Source organism: Manacus vitellinus, unplaced genomic scaffold, assembly GCF_001715985.3.
Source record: "Manacus vitellinus isolate BGI_N305 unplaced genomic scaffold, ASM171598v3 scaffold_54_pilon, whole genome shotgun sequence".
NCBI classification, from domain to species: domain Eukaryota; kingdom Metazoa; phylum Chordata; class Aves; order Passeriformes; family Pipridae; genus Manacus; species Manacus vitellinus.
Window position 1 is genome coordinate 199,346 of NW_021940645.1, and position 18,870 is coordinate 218,215.

Below are 18,870 nucleotides of genomic sequence, written 5' to 3' on the forward strand. Positions count from 1 at the left end.
AGAAGCTTTTGCCATTGCCACTCTCAAAGGAAGCCCTTCTAATTAAGTTGAGTCTAACAGCACGTAGACAACTTCTCAGAGCTGTGATTTACGTGCAGCCATTCCAGAGCCCAGGTGGAAGTGCTGGGAAGGTCAGCATGACAAGTGCTTGGTGTGCAGACTGGTGGTGGGAGAGGAAGGTAGTGGAGTAGTTCTGACCTTATTTACAGCCTCACTGATGGAAAGTGAATAGTGGGAAACAAGAACAGACAAAAATACCTCTTGAGAAGAAAGAAGTATTTTGCCATTTTTCTTAAGTCTTGAACTTCCCCTCAGCATTATTGTTACACCTTTACCATTGTACAGGAACAATATCATGAAAATGCTAAACCAAAGTTACTTCTTTTATCCCTTCATATTCCTAAGTTAAGGCTCATTAAGAGTCAATTAGAATTCATCTTGAAACAAAGAATATTATACCAATACTGCTTTTAGTGCCATGGAAACTTTTTTTTTGGTAGGGATAAGCCCCATCAACACCTTGCCCTGTTAGAAATGCTGGACTGGGGTGGGACTTACTCTGTAAAGCATAGAGCCAGCTGATCCTGTATGTTCCAGGTGTGGATACTGATATTTGCAGGTATAGAAATTATGTATTTAGTATAGGCATTTATTGCTAGGATAAATTAAAAAGAAAAACAACTTCTTCACTTTTTTTAAATCTTTATTGGGTCACAGACTATGATAACAAGTTACACGGGAAAATGCAGCTCAGGCTTTTGACACTCCTGTTGGATTTCTAGGCACTAAACACAAGTTTCTACTTCTCTACAAAATGTTAACCAGTTTACCATTAAACAAGAAAAAAATCCCTGAAACAAACCACCATTTCAAACCCTTCAGCTCTTCATGCTTTCAGTATGCACTGAAAGCAAAAACTTTATGTACCTGTGCTTGAATAAGACTTCTTCATCAGAAGTGTTAGTCTGTAGGTACTGCACAAGGCACAAGGTTATTTGTTACTGCCTTGTGGAGCTCTTGGTTAGAGCAAGAACAACCTATTCTTATCCTTTTTTCCAGAACAGCAGCACAACAAGTGGCATGGTAAAACTTCTCCGACACCAGTTAATACTTTAAATAGTTATTACTTTTAAAAGTGCTAAACCTAGACAGGCTAAATTCTTGTTCAAATATCCAAAAGTAAAAGATAGTATGATAAAAGATTCACTACACATACAGGAAATACTCTGAGGGTGCTTAAGATGATCTCCCAACAATAGATTTCATAACACCAGCACCTAGGAAACAGTGGTATATGTTTATTCACTACACTTAATTTCATTCAGAAATATAAACTTTTCAGCTGGATTTTGGAATGATAATTTTTTTCCTTAGATAATAAATTTCTTCTCAAAAAAGCTGCCCTCCAAGCTACTTTATATTGTAATAGCTCATAGTTTAAAATCTTCATTCAAAAGATGAGGTCATGCTGCATGAATTTTAAGGCACATGTATTAAACCAAGTTAAAATGGTTTATGTATCCAAGCTCACTGCACCTCAGCCTGAGCTGAGACTTGGTCTTTTTGATGTGCTTGCAGCAATATAGTGGTCTGTCCTTTGTGGAATAAAATAAGTTGACAAAACAAAGTACAAAGACTGGGCTTTCACAACAGCAACGCCAGTACTGTAGAGGAAATATAGTAAACTTAAATCCTATTGCAAAACAGGTGCAAGTTGCCTTGTAGCTTCAATTAGCTGTAGAAGAAAAATCCTCCTCATGGAAAGGTAATTTATCAACCACTACTACCAGCTGTCAGTGACAGAGTATACAGCCTGTGTCACAAACTGCAGAGAAGCAACTTTTGCCTTATTGCATAATAAATAGGATTAAACTTTGGCAGTGCCAAGACTGAAGGGCTGAATTTCTACTTATCTATCCACAGGGGCCTGTGAATTTTAATTGTTTTGCTTAGTATGAGGAGAGTTGCTTGGGTAGAAGGGCACTGCATCATGCAGCAGGAATGTAAATTAGATAATTACAGCACCTAGACATGTAAGTGAGGATCTTTTCTGAAAAATGAGGATGAAGAATGTGAGAAGTGACGTCTTCCACTGTCTTCTAGTACTGCTTCTTGGCTGAAGGTTTGTAAGCCACCAGAAGACCAAAGGAAGCATACCCAAAAAAAAGGGTCTGAACGAACCATTGGAACTGAACTGATGGGTCAGTGATTCCTTTAGATCTGCAACATTAACAAAAGCATAATATGGGTCAAAAAACTTATGTTCCTGCAGACTAGACTGTGATACTCACAAAATGAGGTCAGATATCTCTACCCATCCTGGATATTCAGACTTGATTAGAACATTTCAACTTAGCATCATTAATTCCAATCTACTGAGACTTATTTCCTGTGCTAACTAAACATACCAGTTCCTGTGATTTTAGTGGATTTTAAGCTACCTACAGAAAAAAGTTCCTTCAGACATTTCATCCTTATAATTTCCTCAACAATATACAAATTGCAATCTCAGTGTATGCTATTTGAAATGACTTATCCTATAACAAATCCTATAAGAAACTGGAGTAGCTTAATACTAATCTTAATACACAAGTCTGAATATAATTTCTTGTTGACTGTAGTCATTTAACTAATACATAGTAATTAAATATATATATTTGCTTATTAATAAAACAATTACTACATAATAAATAAGTCAGTTAATACATACTACTGTATACAAGCAGGGCAGAGACCTGACAAATACTGTGCAATGCAGGATGGAGAAGCACTCTTATCTAAATTTGTGGCTAGAAAAATACAGGTAACAGGGCTGAAGACACCTGACTTAATTTATGAAGTAGAAGTTTTCCTATGTTAGTTAGTTTTAAGTTAACATGTATGAATTTTTTTGTCTTTTACAGAAAATGTCACTTTTTTCTCCACTTCATTGTTCTTGGGAAATACTACTACTGAAAGGAACCTGTACAAATATAACAACAAAACCAAAGGATTTCACATTTCTAGTAAACAAACACATCAAGCATAGCTGTGCTCCAGCTCACCAGTTTACAGGGAGGCTCCCTCTACTGACCTTGTCCAGAACAGTTCAGCTGTCCATAGTACCAGAGCATCACACACACAAAATTATTGTCTAGCAAGTGTTAGCACAACATTTCTAGATGTTCATTCTTACCAGATGTGAAAAACTTTTTTGTTTAGAATCACAGCTGCAGTGTTCCCAAATGAATGCAAAAACTGGAGAACTAAGGCTTAAGAAATTTACCTGTTTCTACAAAGCGAGCTTACTTGAACAGACCACATGCAGCAATACAGGCCAACAGCCAATGACAGTACTACTGTTGATTAACAAATTTGTATCTCCTTCCTCACTAGTTTTCCCTTCTGCCTCCTTTGTGATGCTGCCAAGTAGATATTACTTTTACATCAGTAAAAATGAATGGTGTTTGATGCTCATAGAAGTACAACTGCTGGTCATGTACAGCAGGGTGCCAGAAGAGACAATGATGGGCAGGCCATCTGTGCTCCTTCTTTCTTATGGGCTTTAACACTACTCTGTAAAACTTCATTAGTTAAACTAATTACAATACCCTGATGTGGTATGTTCACTGGTAGTCAAGTGTCCTCATACTTAAAAGAGTCACCTTAAGGCTTTATACCCATCTATCTGCAGAACTAGACTTTTAACTTCAAAGCTACATAACTTAAAACCAGAGCCTCATAAAAAAAATATTACTAACTCTCATTCTGAAGGTGAAAATCATTAATCCATATTCTACTATCTTGAGAACCACCTTAAACAGCGTTCTGTGAAACAAAATCCCTTTGCTTCCAAGAGCCATTACCGGAGAAGCCTGGGACAGACAGCTGTGAACTGAACCACATGAAGTGGAAAAACATCATTTTTATGATGGCAAACAGACTGGCCACCTACTCTCTAGAGTATGAGAACCAGTATCTGCATTCTTCTGAAGTACTACAAACAAAATTCAAATGATCAGAGGGACCACGTGTTTGGACAGCACACCTTTCCAGGTAAATTGTTACCCTATTGTAAGAATTAGTTGGCCTTGCTTGTATAGTCTGATTGTTCCAAGTACTTTATCCCACAAACCTGCAGATACAAGTAGATCTTAAATAGTCCCAAATGGAAGTGTCCAATTGTATTCTTACAATATAGATGCAATTGTTAAAGTGTGTAATTAGCAGTATTGAAATTCTGATGAGGTAAGATCTGATAAAGTTGTAACACCTGAAGTTATCAGACTATTCCTACACTATCTATTGTTCCCTCTGCTCCCTGAGGAGCAGTGGTACCCCATGAACAGGGAGCTCAGAGGCAGACAGACAAGCTCTGGCAAACCTTGCTGCTGCCAGTTCTGCAAGTTGCCACCCCTTGGTTTTGCCTCCCTGTACAAAAGTAACCACTAGAAGAATCTGCAGTAACCAGTTGTGGAGGTCAGCAAACTATCACTGCAGCCAGAATTTTATCAGTATGCTCTGAATTCATACTGCTGCTGAGAACCACCAAAATCAGTCTATAGCTTCTGTCACTTGTACCAAAGATCCTTTTCAGAGAACCTGTGTTGGAATCAAAGGAGGGAACAACTTACTGGCATAACTTAATACCGTAGAGGGCTTCTACTATGTGAATCAACCAGGATACCCAGAACCTAATGGAAAGAAAACATGTTTTATTTTGTTGAAAATTAGGGAAAAGATGGTTGTATCCAAGATGCATTATGCAGAGAATATAAACCTGGAAGCATAGAAGTGACATCTTACTTTAACGCAGAAAGGGAGGGGTATTTTTTATCTTAGAAAAAAATATGTGTGCACTTAAAAGAAACTAAAGTCCACTCAGAAAATCAGAGGAACTGCAGCTCATGTAATATCCCTCAACCTGCTATTTCAAGTATCCACTGCAGGCTTCCAAAACTTTCAGCACTTAGATTAAGCCAAAAAGACAAATGCTTAGTGAAAGCAGTACAAGTTAATCTTAGCTAAGCATGCAAAATCTATCCTTTTACTTACATGAGTATTTTTAGTGGTCCTAAGGAGCTACTTCAGTTTTTATAGATTTAGTTCTATGAAAACAACTGTGTGTATAGATTCAGAATATATAATGACTCGATGAGTCAAACTCGGTCTACCAATTTTCACATGGAAGCTTTTAAGAATAAAAAGTTACACAGGATATTCAGTTAAGCTCAATTCAATACACTGCTAAAGCAAAGATGAAGGTTTATCTTCTACATGATGCATGGTAAAAGAAGTGAGAAAGCCCTGCTGATTTGTCTTTACAGGAAGTCAGCAAGTGACAGACCTGCTCACAAGGAAATACTTTCCAGCTCTTATGTTAATTAAGGTAACGAAACCTAAGTTTTGTAACCCAGCAAAACTCAGCGCTATGCAGTTTGTCCAGCAGGTTATTTCTCATGGGGACAGGATCAGGATAAGTGAGTATGAGGGTAGAAAATGTTCTTTAATTCAAGCTGGAAAAGAAGAATCCTAAAGAAAGAACTGGACTACTCAAGTAACAACTTGAGAAAAGAACCACTTTTAGGACGTGGTACAAATATAACTTTACAAATGGACAAACAACTGTTGTAAAAAGTAGTATCTTAACATTTTTTCCCTTTCTTGCTATAACATCACCGATGCCAAATTCTAAGCTGAATTTTTAAACTTTCATACTGGTCTTAGCCTATGTAGTCTTCTACATACTTTTTATCCCACATCCTTAATTATAATGAGCTTGAAAGGAGAGCTCTTTAAATCTAATTAACGATTGGGTTACAGGAAAGCTTGTTAACACAGACTAAGCACAAGAGACAGAGACAGGCAAAATAATACAGTCAAATATAACTTACATGTAGCATACCCACTTGTGGTGGTGTTCCACTAAATAATTAAGGAAGGTACCAAATATTCCCAAATAACTATAAGGTATAGTCGAAGGCCAAAGTGTTACCCACTAAAAAAAAAAAAAAAAATTTAGTTAGCTTACTTCAAAATAGAATTACTATCAATTTAACCTTTAATGAGCTTTCTTTTTGCTCTCCCCACCCCCTATGTCCATCAAACGTGGTTTAGGGCTTATTTATTCATAGTATTTAAACTCTTTCATTCCATTAACCTTGTCCAAGATCCATATTCTTCAACAAGGCAACTGGCCTTTGAAAGCACACTTACTTAAAAAGATTCAAACTATGAAATTTCTTTCTCTTGACATACAAGATGCCAAGGGATAAGCTTAAGGTTGCTGTCTGGGTACCAAGAGTGCGTCTGGACATTAAGTGGCATTTCAGTTGTAAGCTCATTACCCATTAGACATGGCAGCTGCAAAAAACACATTGTCTCTGTCCTAAAGACGACAATTTGAGGAAACTGACCTGAAGAATTCAAACAATGACTAAACTGTTTAGTAGGAATAACTATCTAAAACTAGGGGATCAGTTTTTCTTCTTTTGTCCCTTAAAAAAGAAAATGCCAGATTTTCTTCTGTTTTGAACAGGGTGCAGAAGATGACTGCTGTCCCAAGACCCATGGTTTGCTTCCAGGTTTCTTTCCTGTCGCTGAGCTGTGTGCAGTGTTTGCCAGTGTCCAGCTGCCTTTTACCAAGCCGTGGAGGAGAAGCAGGCGGTCAGGGAGCTGTGCCCTGCAGAGTCCACTGGGGATGTAAGGTGAACGCCAGGCTAGACCAAGGTTCACACTCTGGTATCAATGCTCCAGTTTCTAACTACACTTAAACGTAGCTATGCCAAGGACGTGGCAAGATGATGCATTTAAACAGGGAATTTGCTTAAAGCGCATTCTGTTTTTTGAAACAGTCCAAAAGCTGTTCGGTGAGCTGCCTGGCCCGCCTTGACCATCATTTTTTCAGCGGTGGTTCTTAGGTTTAGAAAACCCAAATAGAAGGAAAACATGTGAAAGGATGACTTTGATAAACTTGTCAGATATATCAAAACTGTCGTTAATATCCCTGCTCCAGCAATCCGACTTATCTTAGTTGATGTCTGGTTTCAGAGACTCGCCAATTTTCCAACCACGCCGTCAGTTCCTACAGTCTGCAAATGCACTTTACGGACTGACGTGCCCCAGGGCTGTCCCGACCGAGCTGTGCCGATCCTCGGCGCGGTCAGTTTTGGGAACGCCGGACCCCTCTCCCAGGGCACCGGCACCGCCAACCGCGCCCGGGATGTGGCCCCACCGCCGCAGCCGAGCCTCCCAATCCCACTGCTTTCCCCCTCTGGGCTCCCTCCATGGCTCCCTCCAGCCTCCTCACTGCCTGGCCTGGCCAAAGTAGGACGCTTAGTTTCCTTTTTCTGCCGGCTTCTTTTCAGGAAGAGCCCTTCCCGCGGACACCGGCACGGCGCAGGGAGCCTGTCCCACGCACCGCGCGCCTTCCGAACTGACGTCCGCCCGCCCGCCCCGCTCCCCTCCCCGCCCCGTCCGCTCCTTACGCCTGAGACGACCATAGCCGAAGATGAGGCGACCATCCATATGAGGCAGGGAGCGCTCGGAAGTGGCAGCTGCCATCGCGTCCCCGCTCCGCCGCCATGCGCTCCAGTGCTGCTCTGCCCCGGCGCGGCCCCGCGCTAAGGCCGCCGAGGGGCGGGCGGGGCCGGGCCGGCCACCGCGGGCCGGGGGGCGGCCTCGTTCCACCCCCGTTCGGGAGGGGGGAGGGACACGGGTCCCTGCCCCGCGCCGGGGGCCGTAGGGTTCTGTCGCTCGCCACCGCCATGTTTAGCCAAGTGCCACACTTTGGGTAACAATAGCCTCTGCCAGCGCTACAGGACTGGGGCGAGTGCTCACGGCTCGAAAGTGGCCCATGGAGAGGACCTGGGGCGTGCTGGTTGACAGTGGCTGGCATATGATCCAGCAGTGTGCCCAGGTGGCCAAGAAGGCATCCTGGCTTATATCAGGAATAGTGTGGCCAGCAGTACCAGGGCTGTGATTGTCCCTCTGTCCCACTGTTGAGTCCACATCTTGACTGCTATGTCCAGTTCTGGGCCCCTCACTGCAAGAAAAACACTGAGGTGCTGGAGTGAGTCCAGAGAGGGGAAATGAAGCTGGTGGAGGGTCTGGAACACAAGTCATGTAAAGAACCTGAGGGAGCTGAGGTTGTTCAGCTTGGAGGAGACTCAGAGGTGACCTTAACTCTCCCTACAACTACCTGAAAGGAGGTTGTTGCCAGGTGGGGATCGGTCAGCCTCTTCTCCCAGGCAACAAGTTACAGGACAAGAGGACACAGTCTTAAGCTGCACCAGGAGAGGTTTAGGGTGATTAGACATTGGAATGGGCTGCCCAGGGAGATACTGGAGTCCAGCCCTGGAAGTTGAAGGAAAGACCAGACACAGTACTGAGTGCCATGGCCTAGTTGACATAGTGGTGTTCGGTCATAGGTTGGACATGATGATCTCAAGAGGTCTTTTCCAACCCAAGTGATTCTGTGCTGAATGCGGTATGGAACAGCACAGAAGCTGGAGAGAGCTTTCCAGCTTGACGCTTTGCCACTTCACCGCAGCGCTCCGCTCAGAGGTGGAGGAAAAAGCAGGAAATGCAGGAAACGGGACAGTCTCAGCAGGTGCGGCCCGAGATGCACCCGCTGGTGCGGGGCACCCCGCAGGGACCGGGCCGCCCTCTCGTGGCACCGGGAACGAACGGCACCGGGCGGGATCGGGAGGTGCCTCCCGCGGGAGACCGCGGGCCCGGGAGGGCGAGGGATTGTCCCTGGGGCGAGGGCACAGTGTCCCGGGGCTGTCCCTGCGACGAGGGCACGGTGTCCCCGCCGCAGCCCACCCGAGGGTCACAAACTGCAGCAGCGCTCGCTACGGGGCTAAAATAAAGAGGTGTTGCCCTTCTACCACTGAGCAGTTCAGTCATTATTTGGAACAGTACATAATACCTTTTTGAAAACTACCAATTCAGATTGTATTAAATCCAGCATTTTCTACTCTATGCCCTTTTGGGACACTGGACTCGGAGATGAACTTGTCCAGAGAAGTCACCAGGACCTTGGGAAAGGTTCCCACGGGTAGAACTGTTGGCGGATGGGATGAGGGTTCATGCTTTCTTTTGAAGTTTGCTACCTTTTTGCTTGTCAGTGACTTTGACAGTGTAGAGACATGTTGACTATGCTGTTCCCTCTCCTCGCCTGAAGCTAAACACCTGCTCTTTTAACTATGTGTTAATGACGTGCCTGTAAAGCTGTTTTCTGCAACAGCTAATGCAGCATGTCCTGACACATCCCCAGCATGAATCCTGTGTTTCAGAAAATGGTCACTATAGAAGGGTTAGTTTTGTTCTGTCCTGAGACTGTTCTGTTTCCCTGTCTCTATTTCATTCCGGGCTGTTCCTTCCCAGAGCACCGTACAGGGGTTTTCTTGTTTGTTTGTTTGTTTGTTTGTTTTTCTGGAGTGTTTTTTGGAGATTATAGTAGGGTTTGGTAAGAAATTCCTGCAGTGGTAAAACTGTTCCTGGGAGCCCATCCACAAAACTCAGTGAGGTTGGCTATGTGGAATTCCACCTGCTTAATAAATTTCCCTGGTTTGCTTTGCTGATGCAGGAGATCAGAGTGTGTGGCCCCACTTACATCTTAGTATCTGGCAGAAATTTCTAAAATTCTATTTTTTTTATTTATTTTTTTTTGTTCCTCTTTAGAACATTCTACACAGACTTCTGCCTGCCTGTAATTCCATGTCCAAAGGTTGTGCTGAGATCCTGAGATGGGCCGAGCTTTGTGGTAGAAGTGCCTCGGAGTGCCCCACACAAGGAGAACCCACCTTGCCGCGCACCGAATACCTCATCTAAGGAAGTAAGGCAAGTGTGCGAGAATGAAATCCAAAAGCAACTCAGTTGGCGAAGGGATGGATGTGCTGCTGCGCGGAGGTGACTGGAGAGGGCAGTCAATACACAGGAAAGATACAGGCTGTCAACAACTGTGATATCGTGGGCGGAGGAGGGGGAGCTGGCCTCCTCTTCCTCCTCTGCTGCCAAAAATAATTGGTTTATCTTTTATTAAGCGATATTCTTCCTGGGCTGGAAGAATGGTCACAAAACAGCTCCATGTGTGACAGCAGCCCCCACTCGCTGCCAGTGACACAGGCAGCTCCACCAGCCCTGGGCACGGACTTGAAAGTGAAATAGTTCATGAAGACAACCCCCTGCTCAGACCTTTTGTGGGGGTGGACTTCTGGAAGTTACATTTCAAATCCAGGACAATGGCTTTGACCTGACTTTGTTAAAAAGGCTCTTTCTTTTGACAAATATATGAGTCTTTAGAGTATTTAAGAAGCTGCATAGAGCTCCAGTTTTAAAAATTCAAAGCCAGAAGTCCTGTTGCATCAGCTGGTCTGGCCAGCACAGGCCATTCAATTTTATCTTGTTTCTCTGAATTGACCTCAGTGAGTGACTTGCTTTTACTTAAAGCATACTTTTCAAGGGACATTTTATCTTACTTTGAAGGTGACAAAAGACAGAAAATCCACTGCTTTCAATGATTATTCTTTCTTGTGTTTCTTAGGTTAGATGTACCTAACAACTACTTTTGAGGGATTAATTTTCCAGAGTAGCTGAAAAGCTTGCTGTTTCATATTTTGCAAATATTTGCATTTCTGCCCTCATATTTTGGACAGACCAGCTATCTTTTGTGGCTTCAACACTGGAAATCTTGTTTGTCAGTGAATTGCTTTTATTGGCAAGTATCATCTAAACTGGAAACTACAAATCCCAAACACTGTTACGTGAATTATTGAAAAAAATGCAGAACAAATTCACTTTGCCAAGTTTACAGGAAGTAAAACTGTTTTACCACAACTTCGGAGATTTCTACTTTGGTTTCCTTTTCTTTTCTCTTAATCAGTGCCAGAAAGTGACTGAATGAAGCCCTGGCATCCTGTTATGAATTGGCAGCATGCTACACACCAAAATATCACCTGAGCACAGTGGGAAGCTCTGGCTGTGCTTACTAGAAGCCAGATTTAGATTAATAGTTTGGAACAGACATGTCAGTTGTGACAGGATAACCACAGCTCCATGTTCTTTCTCAGGGCTTTCCTGTGCTAGAGAACATGCAGATATTGGTAGCTATCAATTGACACAGCTGCCATCATGGTGACAGAGCTCTGTAAGCATTTGAAGAAGATGAGCTATCCTAGCTTTGCCTGGCTTCAGGCTGCACAGATTGCTAAACTGAGTCTATTTTGACAGCAGTCAAGGCCATAGAAAAGAGGGAAAGCATAATCTTAAAAACAAACTCGAAAGGAAAAAAGCATTTTCCCTCATAATTTCATACAAACATTTTTCTTTCATTTGCATCACTTGGTTTAGATTTCAAATTAGTTTGGTATTAAATCCAAGAGTACTTATTAAGAATCTAAGATTAAAAGACATGTTTGCTACAAGATCAGCAGATAAGGTTACTAACCATATGATACCATGAGAATGGGACATGTGATCCTCTTTGACATTTCAAAGACAGCTACATTAATTTTTAAAAATGTTTTTTTCACTGAAGCTCTGTCCATAGGGTCCTGAGGTCTCCATGGTGACTGGGTGTGTACACTGAGGTGGGTTAGTTCTGCTGAAAACAATCGAATGGACCTGTGTATTCTTTCTGCCTAATCCCTGAGAAACAGCTACCTCATTTCCTATGATGTGTATATCAATAGATCACTCTCTTCAATTTTCAAATACTAAAGTTTCTGCTGCACCTAGTGGTGGAGAAAACTTGTTCCCTCTTCGGTTTAGAAGCATTTGCTATCTCTAACTTAGAGATATTGACTATCTCACTTTCATTGGGAAGTACAAAGGGTATTTGCCAGGTAGTCTGCCTCTTTTGTTTGGTGTTCCTGGTAGATGCCAGAGACGAGATAGAGATATGTTAGCTCTTCCCTGTCTTTTAAAATTCCTTAAAATAAAGGGGGAGGGAGGATTAGTCAAATTCAGACCAAATTTTAGGGTGTGAGTCATTGTACTGGAGTCAGTGAGGTGACTTCTTTAAACAGCAACTTTCTTTATAGGTAAGGATTAAGGGACTGGGCTTTTTTAGGAAGTTACGTGAAAATGAACTGCAGCCAGTTTTAAACTGGATCTGAAGCTGGTATAAAAGAGATGAGATGCATTCAGTTACCTAAGTTACCTAAGGACATGGAATTATCAACAGGGCTTTTTATTATCAGGGTTAAATGACAAAATGCTATAATGAAACTAATGCAAGTAATGTCTGATTCCTAATGTAACTAGTTAACATGGCTGTTCCTCTATAATTTTTAATTTTTAATGGGGACTTAAAATTGTATCACCTTAATCTTTTAGTTCTAAGACCAGAGAAGCTAAGGAAAAGTATGGTCTTTAAAAGTATTTCATGTTGCAGTTTGACAGGCATTACAGCTTTGAGTTAATGGTCAAGATTTTCAGCAGATTCCCATACTTGCAAAAAAAAAATGTGAAGTGTAATGAGATGTGCATTAGAAGAAACAATGTAGTGTGGTAATTCTGCTTCTTCTTGTAGTGAATAGTCTTTGCAACATGGAAGTATGTGTCCTTCTCATTTGTAGTTGGATTCCTTGGATGTTTGATAAAACTAGTTCTCTTCTAACACACTTATTACATAATTGTAAGCATAATTCAAGCACTGGAAATTGTCAGCTATAAAGGTTCCAGACAAATACTTTATTCTTTGTAAGAACTAAGAACTAGGTAACACTTACAAAGGTATGAATTTCTCATTGATTTTACTACAAATCCAGTCTGTACATTTTAGAGGCGAATTTTTGTCAGAGTTCCATATGCTCATCCTAAAAATATCACTGTAGCAGTTTTTTTGTTATTGAAATGGAAGAGAAAGGTGAAACAGCTGCTTTTGTCATTACAAGCTTTGGCCAATGTTGTATTAATAAGCCTTTGTAAATAGACAGCCAAGACTCACAAGTTTGAAGTCTGGGTTGCACAGAGATCTTCAGTTTTGGGCAGCTGTGCACTTTACAGTTCTGTATTTGTTTTTACCAATATCTGCTGGAAGTCAGTAACTCGAGTCCTACTGGACTATTTGGGAGATGAGAAGCAATAGGACTGACAAGGGAGGTTAGAGAAATAGTTCTTTGAACAGGGAGGAGAAGACTCCAGACAACTTGTCTCCAGTCCTAGCAGACTAGCCTTAAGGCCAAATTCACTCATCTTTAGGCAACTAGTTATCATAATCAGGTTCAGCAAGCCATGATGTTGTGGTTTGTTGTATTTCTATAGTATCATGTGGGTGCTTGTATTCTGTCAGCACAAGAAAAAGATAGTCCTTTTCCTAAAATGTCTGCAGTTCAGAGATCTGATCCTCTCAGAGTCCACAAGTGTTTCTGGAGCTGATCAGTCATTGAGTATATGGTGACAGACACTTTCTTACAAAGGAAGGGAGACAGGGAAGGAGATGGCAGAGATCATGAGGAAAAGTATTACCATAAAGTAACATAGACTGTGAACCTGACTCTACTGGGCATGAAATACTGCTACATTTAAATGAAATCATATTTATCTCAGTGGTGCTGGAGCAAGAAACAATTTGCCAGACTTAACTGAACTCAGTAATCCTCTGGAGGCCTAGGCTAGATATCTGGAGGATATTTTATACACTATTTTATGTTTCTTGAGGCAGGATTTTAGTGGCCACAGGTTTTCTACTGCATGAGTTCCTGTGTGGCTTTCCTACTCTGTGCTCAAAGAGGTCAAGAATACTCATAATCTGTTCATTAGGCTTATTAAAAATGGAAATCCTACTCCAGGCTGTTCCTGCACTGGTGTGGACTTTGCTCTGCTAATTTGCCCTTCCCTGTGGTCATCCTAATCCTTCATAGGCTCAGGCTCAGCCTGTCCAAACTCCAGATCAGTGCTCTGTGTGGCTGTGTGAGGCGGGTCTGTCTCACAGAACAGAGGTGTCCCTCCACCAGAGTAGGAGACATTGTATTGCATGAGACTGGGGGCACATCACTACCTTCCCAGCTATCTTACTTCCATCTCCTAAGACTTTTTTTCCACTGCCTAGAAAAAAAATGACTAGCGTTGAGCACCACCAGGCTACCACTTAATAAAGACAAAATGTTTGCAAATACTTTGGTTTCAGTTTTACCTGGGGTCTTATTTTCTTTAAAAATTAAGGCAGCCTTCTCTTTGAAAGGGATGACAATTTCTTTCAGGATTGTCACAGGACTAAAAAAACTCACCAGTAGGCAGCATAGTTACAGTACAAATAAGGAACTATTCTCAGGTTTCACAACAGATTACCATTAAAACTCAAAAATGAGATCTTGGAGTTTGATAGATAATTCTATGAGAATGCAAGCTCAGTGAGCGTCAAAAAGACAAAGCAAGTGTTAGGAGCTAATAGGAAAGCAAAGGAAAAAACCCTGCACCTTATCTTCATAATAGTTAAAACATCATGATTCCTTTCCATCTTAAATTCTGGCAGTCATTCTATCTTCTTGTCTCAGGAAGGACACTGTACCACTGGAAAAAGCTCTGAAAAGGGCAATGTGAATGATCAAAGGCATGGAGCAGTTACCATAGGGTGAGTAATCATGGACCGGCTACCACAAGTAAGATGGGAAAGAGGTGGTTGAATGTAGAAAGTGATGGGGTTTGGCTAAAAAATGGGCAGTGTGAACTGCTGGAGTCAGTGAAAGTCACTCACATCTTGTGTGGGAGGCAGTGAGCACAAATGATTTTAGCAGGTTACATGTTCAGAACACATAAAGGTAAGCATTGTTTCATGTAACCCATGGTTAAGTGAAAGTTAGAAGTCCTAGTTAGAAGATGATTAGGAAGCTAAAATTTTACATACATTCAGAAAAAGACTGAATAAATTCACAAAACAGAAACTCTCATCCATGTCAGGAAATCTCTGGGGCCAAAATGACCAAGGTCATCATCATAATTACTAAGTAAAAGTACCACTACGTCACTTACTGAACTGGTTATAGATCCTAGACTGGCATCTATTTTTGGTTATCACTGAAGAGTTAAATATCAGGCTAGCAGACATTTAGTCTTAGCAAGTATGACCCTTTTTTACCATTTCTCTAGATTTTAGATAATTACAATCAGTTCAATGGATTATTTTAAGAGTTAAACATAAGAAACACTTAAGTGTGAGACTATTCCAAGTTATGTGAAACTAGTCTAATGCCTTTTTCACCTTGAAATCTACAGATTTTAGTGGGAACTAAGTCAGAGCAAGACTGGTAGGTCTCAAAAGTGAATGGTGTTTTCAGCAATATTGTTTTCCTCCACCCTGAAGTGTTAGAAACAACATTCATTTCACATAGGAGAAAAGGCTAGAGCAATGCTTTGACATAATAAAGATGTTTACTGTAAGGGAAAGCTCAGTGCAGGTGATAGCTCTCTCAAGAGCCAGTTTTGAACTGGGGAATGAATTCTCTTGGAAAGCAAAGATTATCATAAATTTCACCCTCTTTTTGCTCAAGATCCAAAATATGCCTCTACCCTGCTTTTCTTGATGACGTATCATGGAAGTGTGCCTGTCTGTACATTGAATTGTTTTTCAAAACAAGAGAGGCTTCTGTAAATGCCCCTTTCCCCAAAGAGCAGGTGAGAACACAACCTCACTTGTCTGCTCATGTTCTCTGGAGGGTTCCTGGACACATCTGGCCGTGACAGTACTGAGCATAGGGTGAAATCTTTGTGGATGAGAACCCATGTTGCTTTGCTGAATTCTACCATTTTCCATTTGAACATGAAATCTCTTTGCAGTTCTCCGGGGTTGTTTTGTAGCATTTTTATTTCAGTAAGAGCCGCTTTTTACTGCCAAGCCCATAATTAAAGCAGTGGTAAGTAATGGGCTGCAAAAGGTGTACCAAAAGATAATTGAAGATGCACTGCAGAGCATGAGCATCCTTTTTATGAGGTGTTAATGTCTGAAGACCAAGTAGTGAAATTGATTTTGCCTCCTTCAGGATGAAAGTTCTGCTCAAACATCAATAGCACTGTACTGCCCTAGAAAACGTTTGATGTAGGAATTTCCTAAAGGGTGTTTGTCCTAAGACTCCCCAGGCAGGCGCCTGTGACAGCCCATGCTGCACTGGGTAATTCGGCATCCCATTCGTGCTAGCAGGATTTTGGGGTCACCTTTGCAACTCCTAACTCAAGAAGGGCTGCTCTGGAGGGAGACAAGTGAGGTTCTCCCAATGCCCTGGATTAAATAGATGCAACCCTTTTTTTTTGAGAACCATTTTAAAGAGCACTGTGACTAGTCATTGTCTAACAATGATGTTGTCTCTCCCAAATGCACTTTACACACATATCTTCCATTTCTGTTCTATTTTGAGTATATTCCACATGTGATTTGGACTCCTCTGTAGATGTACTTACACCACAACTGGCATAAAGGAACCTTGACAGAGTGGGTTTCCACACTTGGACTCTACTTCAATCTATAGCAAAATGCCATGGATTTTTGTGGAATTCTGAAGACAATCTATGAACTAAAGAGACACTGGTTTTGTTAAGCATGCTGCTTTGGGTATACCTATTTCTTTCCCCACACTCATCCCATTCCCATATTTGTGAAATGAATCAAAAATAGGTGGCAGAATACTATTTTTCCAATAGAGTTTAGAGAGGAGATGCAAGAGCTCACAAACAGTTGTTTTGATTATCACTGACATGCAGCAGCACAACGATGCCAAGGGAACTCGGGCAGCAAGAGCTGGTCCGTGTTGTTGCCTGGATTAGTGTTTGTGGCAGAAATTAGCTCTTGTGTTAGGCCAAGTCCATAGGTCTCAGCAGAAGAGGGTCGAGAGGAGGGGGAGGAAAAGATTGCTATCTTCTTTCCTGGAATGCCACTTAATAACAAAACTCGCAATCTCTCAATTAGCATTGCAAAGAAAATCTTTGAAAATGATGGGTGCAAAGAGGCTGCCTGGCAGAATGCCTGAAACAATAACTCCGGGAAGTGTGAACTGCTCTCCATAGCTAGAGGATGTTAACAAAAGCCTAGTCTATTTGACCCGAGCTAATAGTCGTGGACAGTCACTGTTAGCAAGCAGTGCAAGTCGGTACAAGTCTCTGCTGGCTCCTTCTTATCTCTTCTGCACTGGTTGTGTCTATAAGGTGTGTATGTGTGAGTGGGAGGAGATGATTTCCCTGTTCTTTGGAGATCGGTATTGCAGGCTGCCTGCAGGGGCAGCTTTATGTTGTAGTTATCTCCATGACATGATGTTCTCTGCTGTGAAAATTAAAAATCCAGAAAGAAAACTGAAGATATTTTTTCTAGTTTTCCTTGTGGCCAGACTGAATGAGTGAAGTATCTTTGTATCCTGGAAATATCCTTGGTATCCTTGATCCAGTTTATCAGGCACCCCATGGACAGAATTGCAGAGAGATGGAAAAGTCATATGCAATTCCATACTTTATTGTGCCAATTCAAATCGAGGCTCCCCCATTCTCTCTTACCCTCTGCTCCTCCATCCCATGCTGGTGCTTGCCAAAAACTACACTGACCAAAAAGAAAACCGTTGTCTTTTTTTTTTTTTCTTTATGCAATGGGCAGCTCTGTGAGCTCTTGGCTCATTTCTAGGCAAGTGTACACTGAAGATGGTATGTGCAGGATTGTGTGCAAAGCCACGAGGAGGCTTAAAGATAGGTAGAGTTGAACTCTGCATGCTCAGAAAAAGAAGCAATAGCTGAAGTTGGCTTTGCTGTAGAGAAGACTGTCAAAAAAACTATGCCTCCAAGCTTTATGTCTGCTTGTTGTGTCTGAGTCTTCGTCTACACATGTCTCTCAATAATAAAAGTGAAATAAAGCCAAAGGACTAGTAGCACATCTTGACTCTACCTACAGCTGCTGAACCACTTTGTCACCCGACACTTTTCTCCTTTCTCCCACATAACAATGCTCACTTAAATACAAATTTTACCTTCTATATGGACAGGAAAAACTCCAAACTATCCTGGAGCTCTGGAGGAGAAAAGAAATCTTGTGGGATGTATCTGTGCTATGACAGTTCAGGCTTATGGGGATACTATGGTAGAAGAAAGGGGAGAAGTACTGAGAAATTGCTTCAAGCTGTTGTTTCCAGATGTTTTGGACTACTTGGTGCTATCATCCCTCTGGAATTCTCACTGTCTTCACATGCACTTCTGCTTGAAAATATTATTAAGGTAAAGTGATTTCTGAGGGCATTTACCTTGCCTTATGGACAGAGTTGCTAAAGGAATCCAGTCTCTGAAGTACTAGATTGACAGGGGCTGACTTTCATCCCTGTCTGGAAGGTCATTAATTTTTTGTTGTGAAGCACTGCAGTGGTGTGGGTAATGTTAAAACCCTTGTGCAGCTCAACCCAAAGTGGCTGCATGGATGGTGGATACACTGGTCCCTGCAGAACGCAAACAGTATGTAACAGCTCACAGATTTTGTCCCTGTACCCTTTAGCTTCAGAGCAAGCTGGACAAGGTCCCAAATCTGAAAAATGAATGGGGACATGGTGAGATGAAAAACATATGAAGTAATGATGCTGCTGTTCTTGAACACCTTCAGTGATAGCCATTAATGGCCTCATTTGACAAATTATTACACTGACTGATTTGCTGCTGTTCTGACATCTAATCCTTTGCAGCGTTGCAACTGTTGCTCCCTGTAAGTCCTTTATGTCACTCTTGGCTCTCTTAAACAATATTTCTGGACTCTCTTTTAGATTAATATGTCCGTCATGATTTCACCTTGGGCTGATAGCACAGACCTTGCTTGTTCTGTACCTGACTTGGATGAGCAGAGCTGTCTAAAGAGAAAAAAAAAGCTGCCAGAGGAAAGGAAAACCTTGTGCTGAGCTCTTCAGCATGCACTTGGGAAGGAGCCTGCTC

The 18,870-nt window shown here is 41.8% G+C and overlaps 1 protein-coding gene across 1 annotated transcript; it reads right to left on the reverse strand.

Moving 5' to 3' along the window:
- Nucleotides 1–689: 689 nt before the first annotated feature.
- On the reverse strand, nucleotides 690–7,747 carry TMEM254 (transmembrane protein 254). Its single transcript, XM_025896039.2, is given in 5 exon segments — nucleotides 690–2,220; nucleotides 4,614–4,673; nucleotides 5,874–5,977; nucleotides 7,467–7,520; nucleotides 7,523–7,747. Coding segments are annotated over 5 exon segments (564 nt in total). The 3' UTR covers nucleotides 690–2,099.
- Between the last annotated feature and the right edge of the window lie 11,123 nt (nucleotides 7,748–18,870).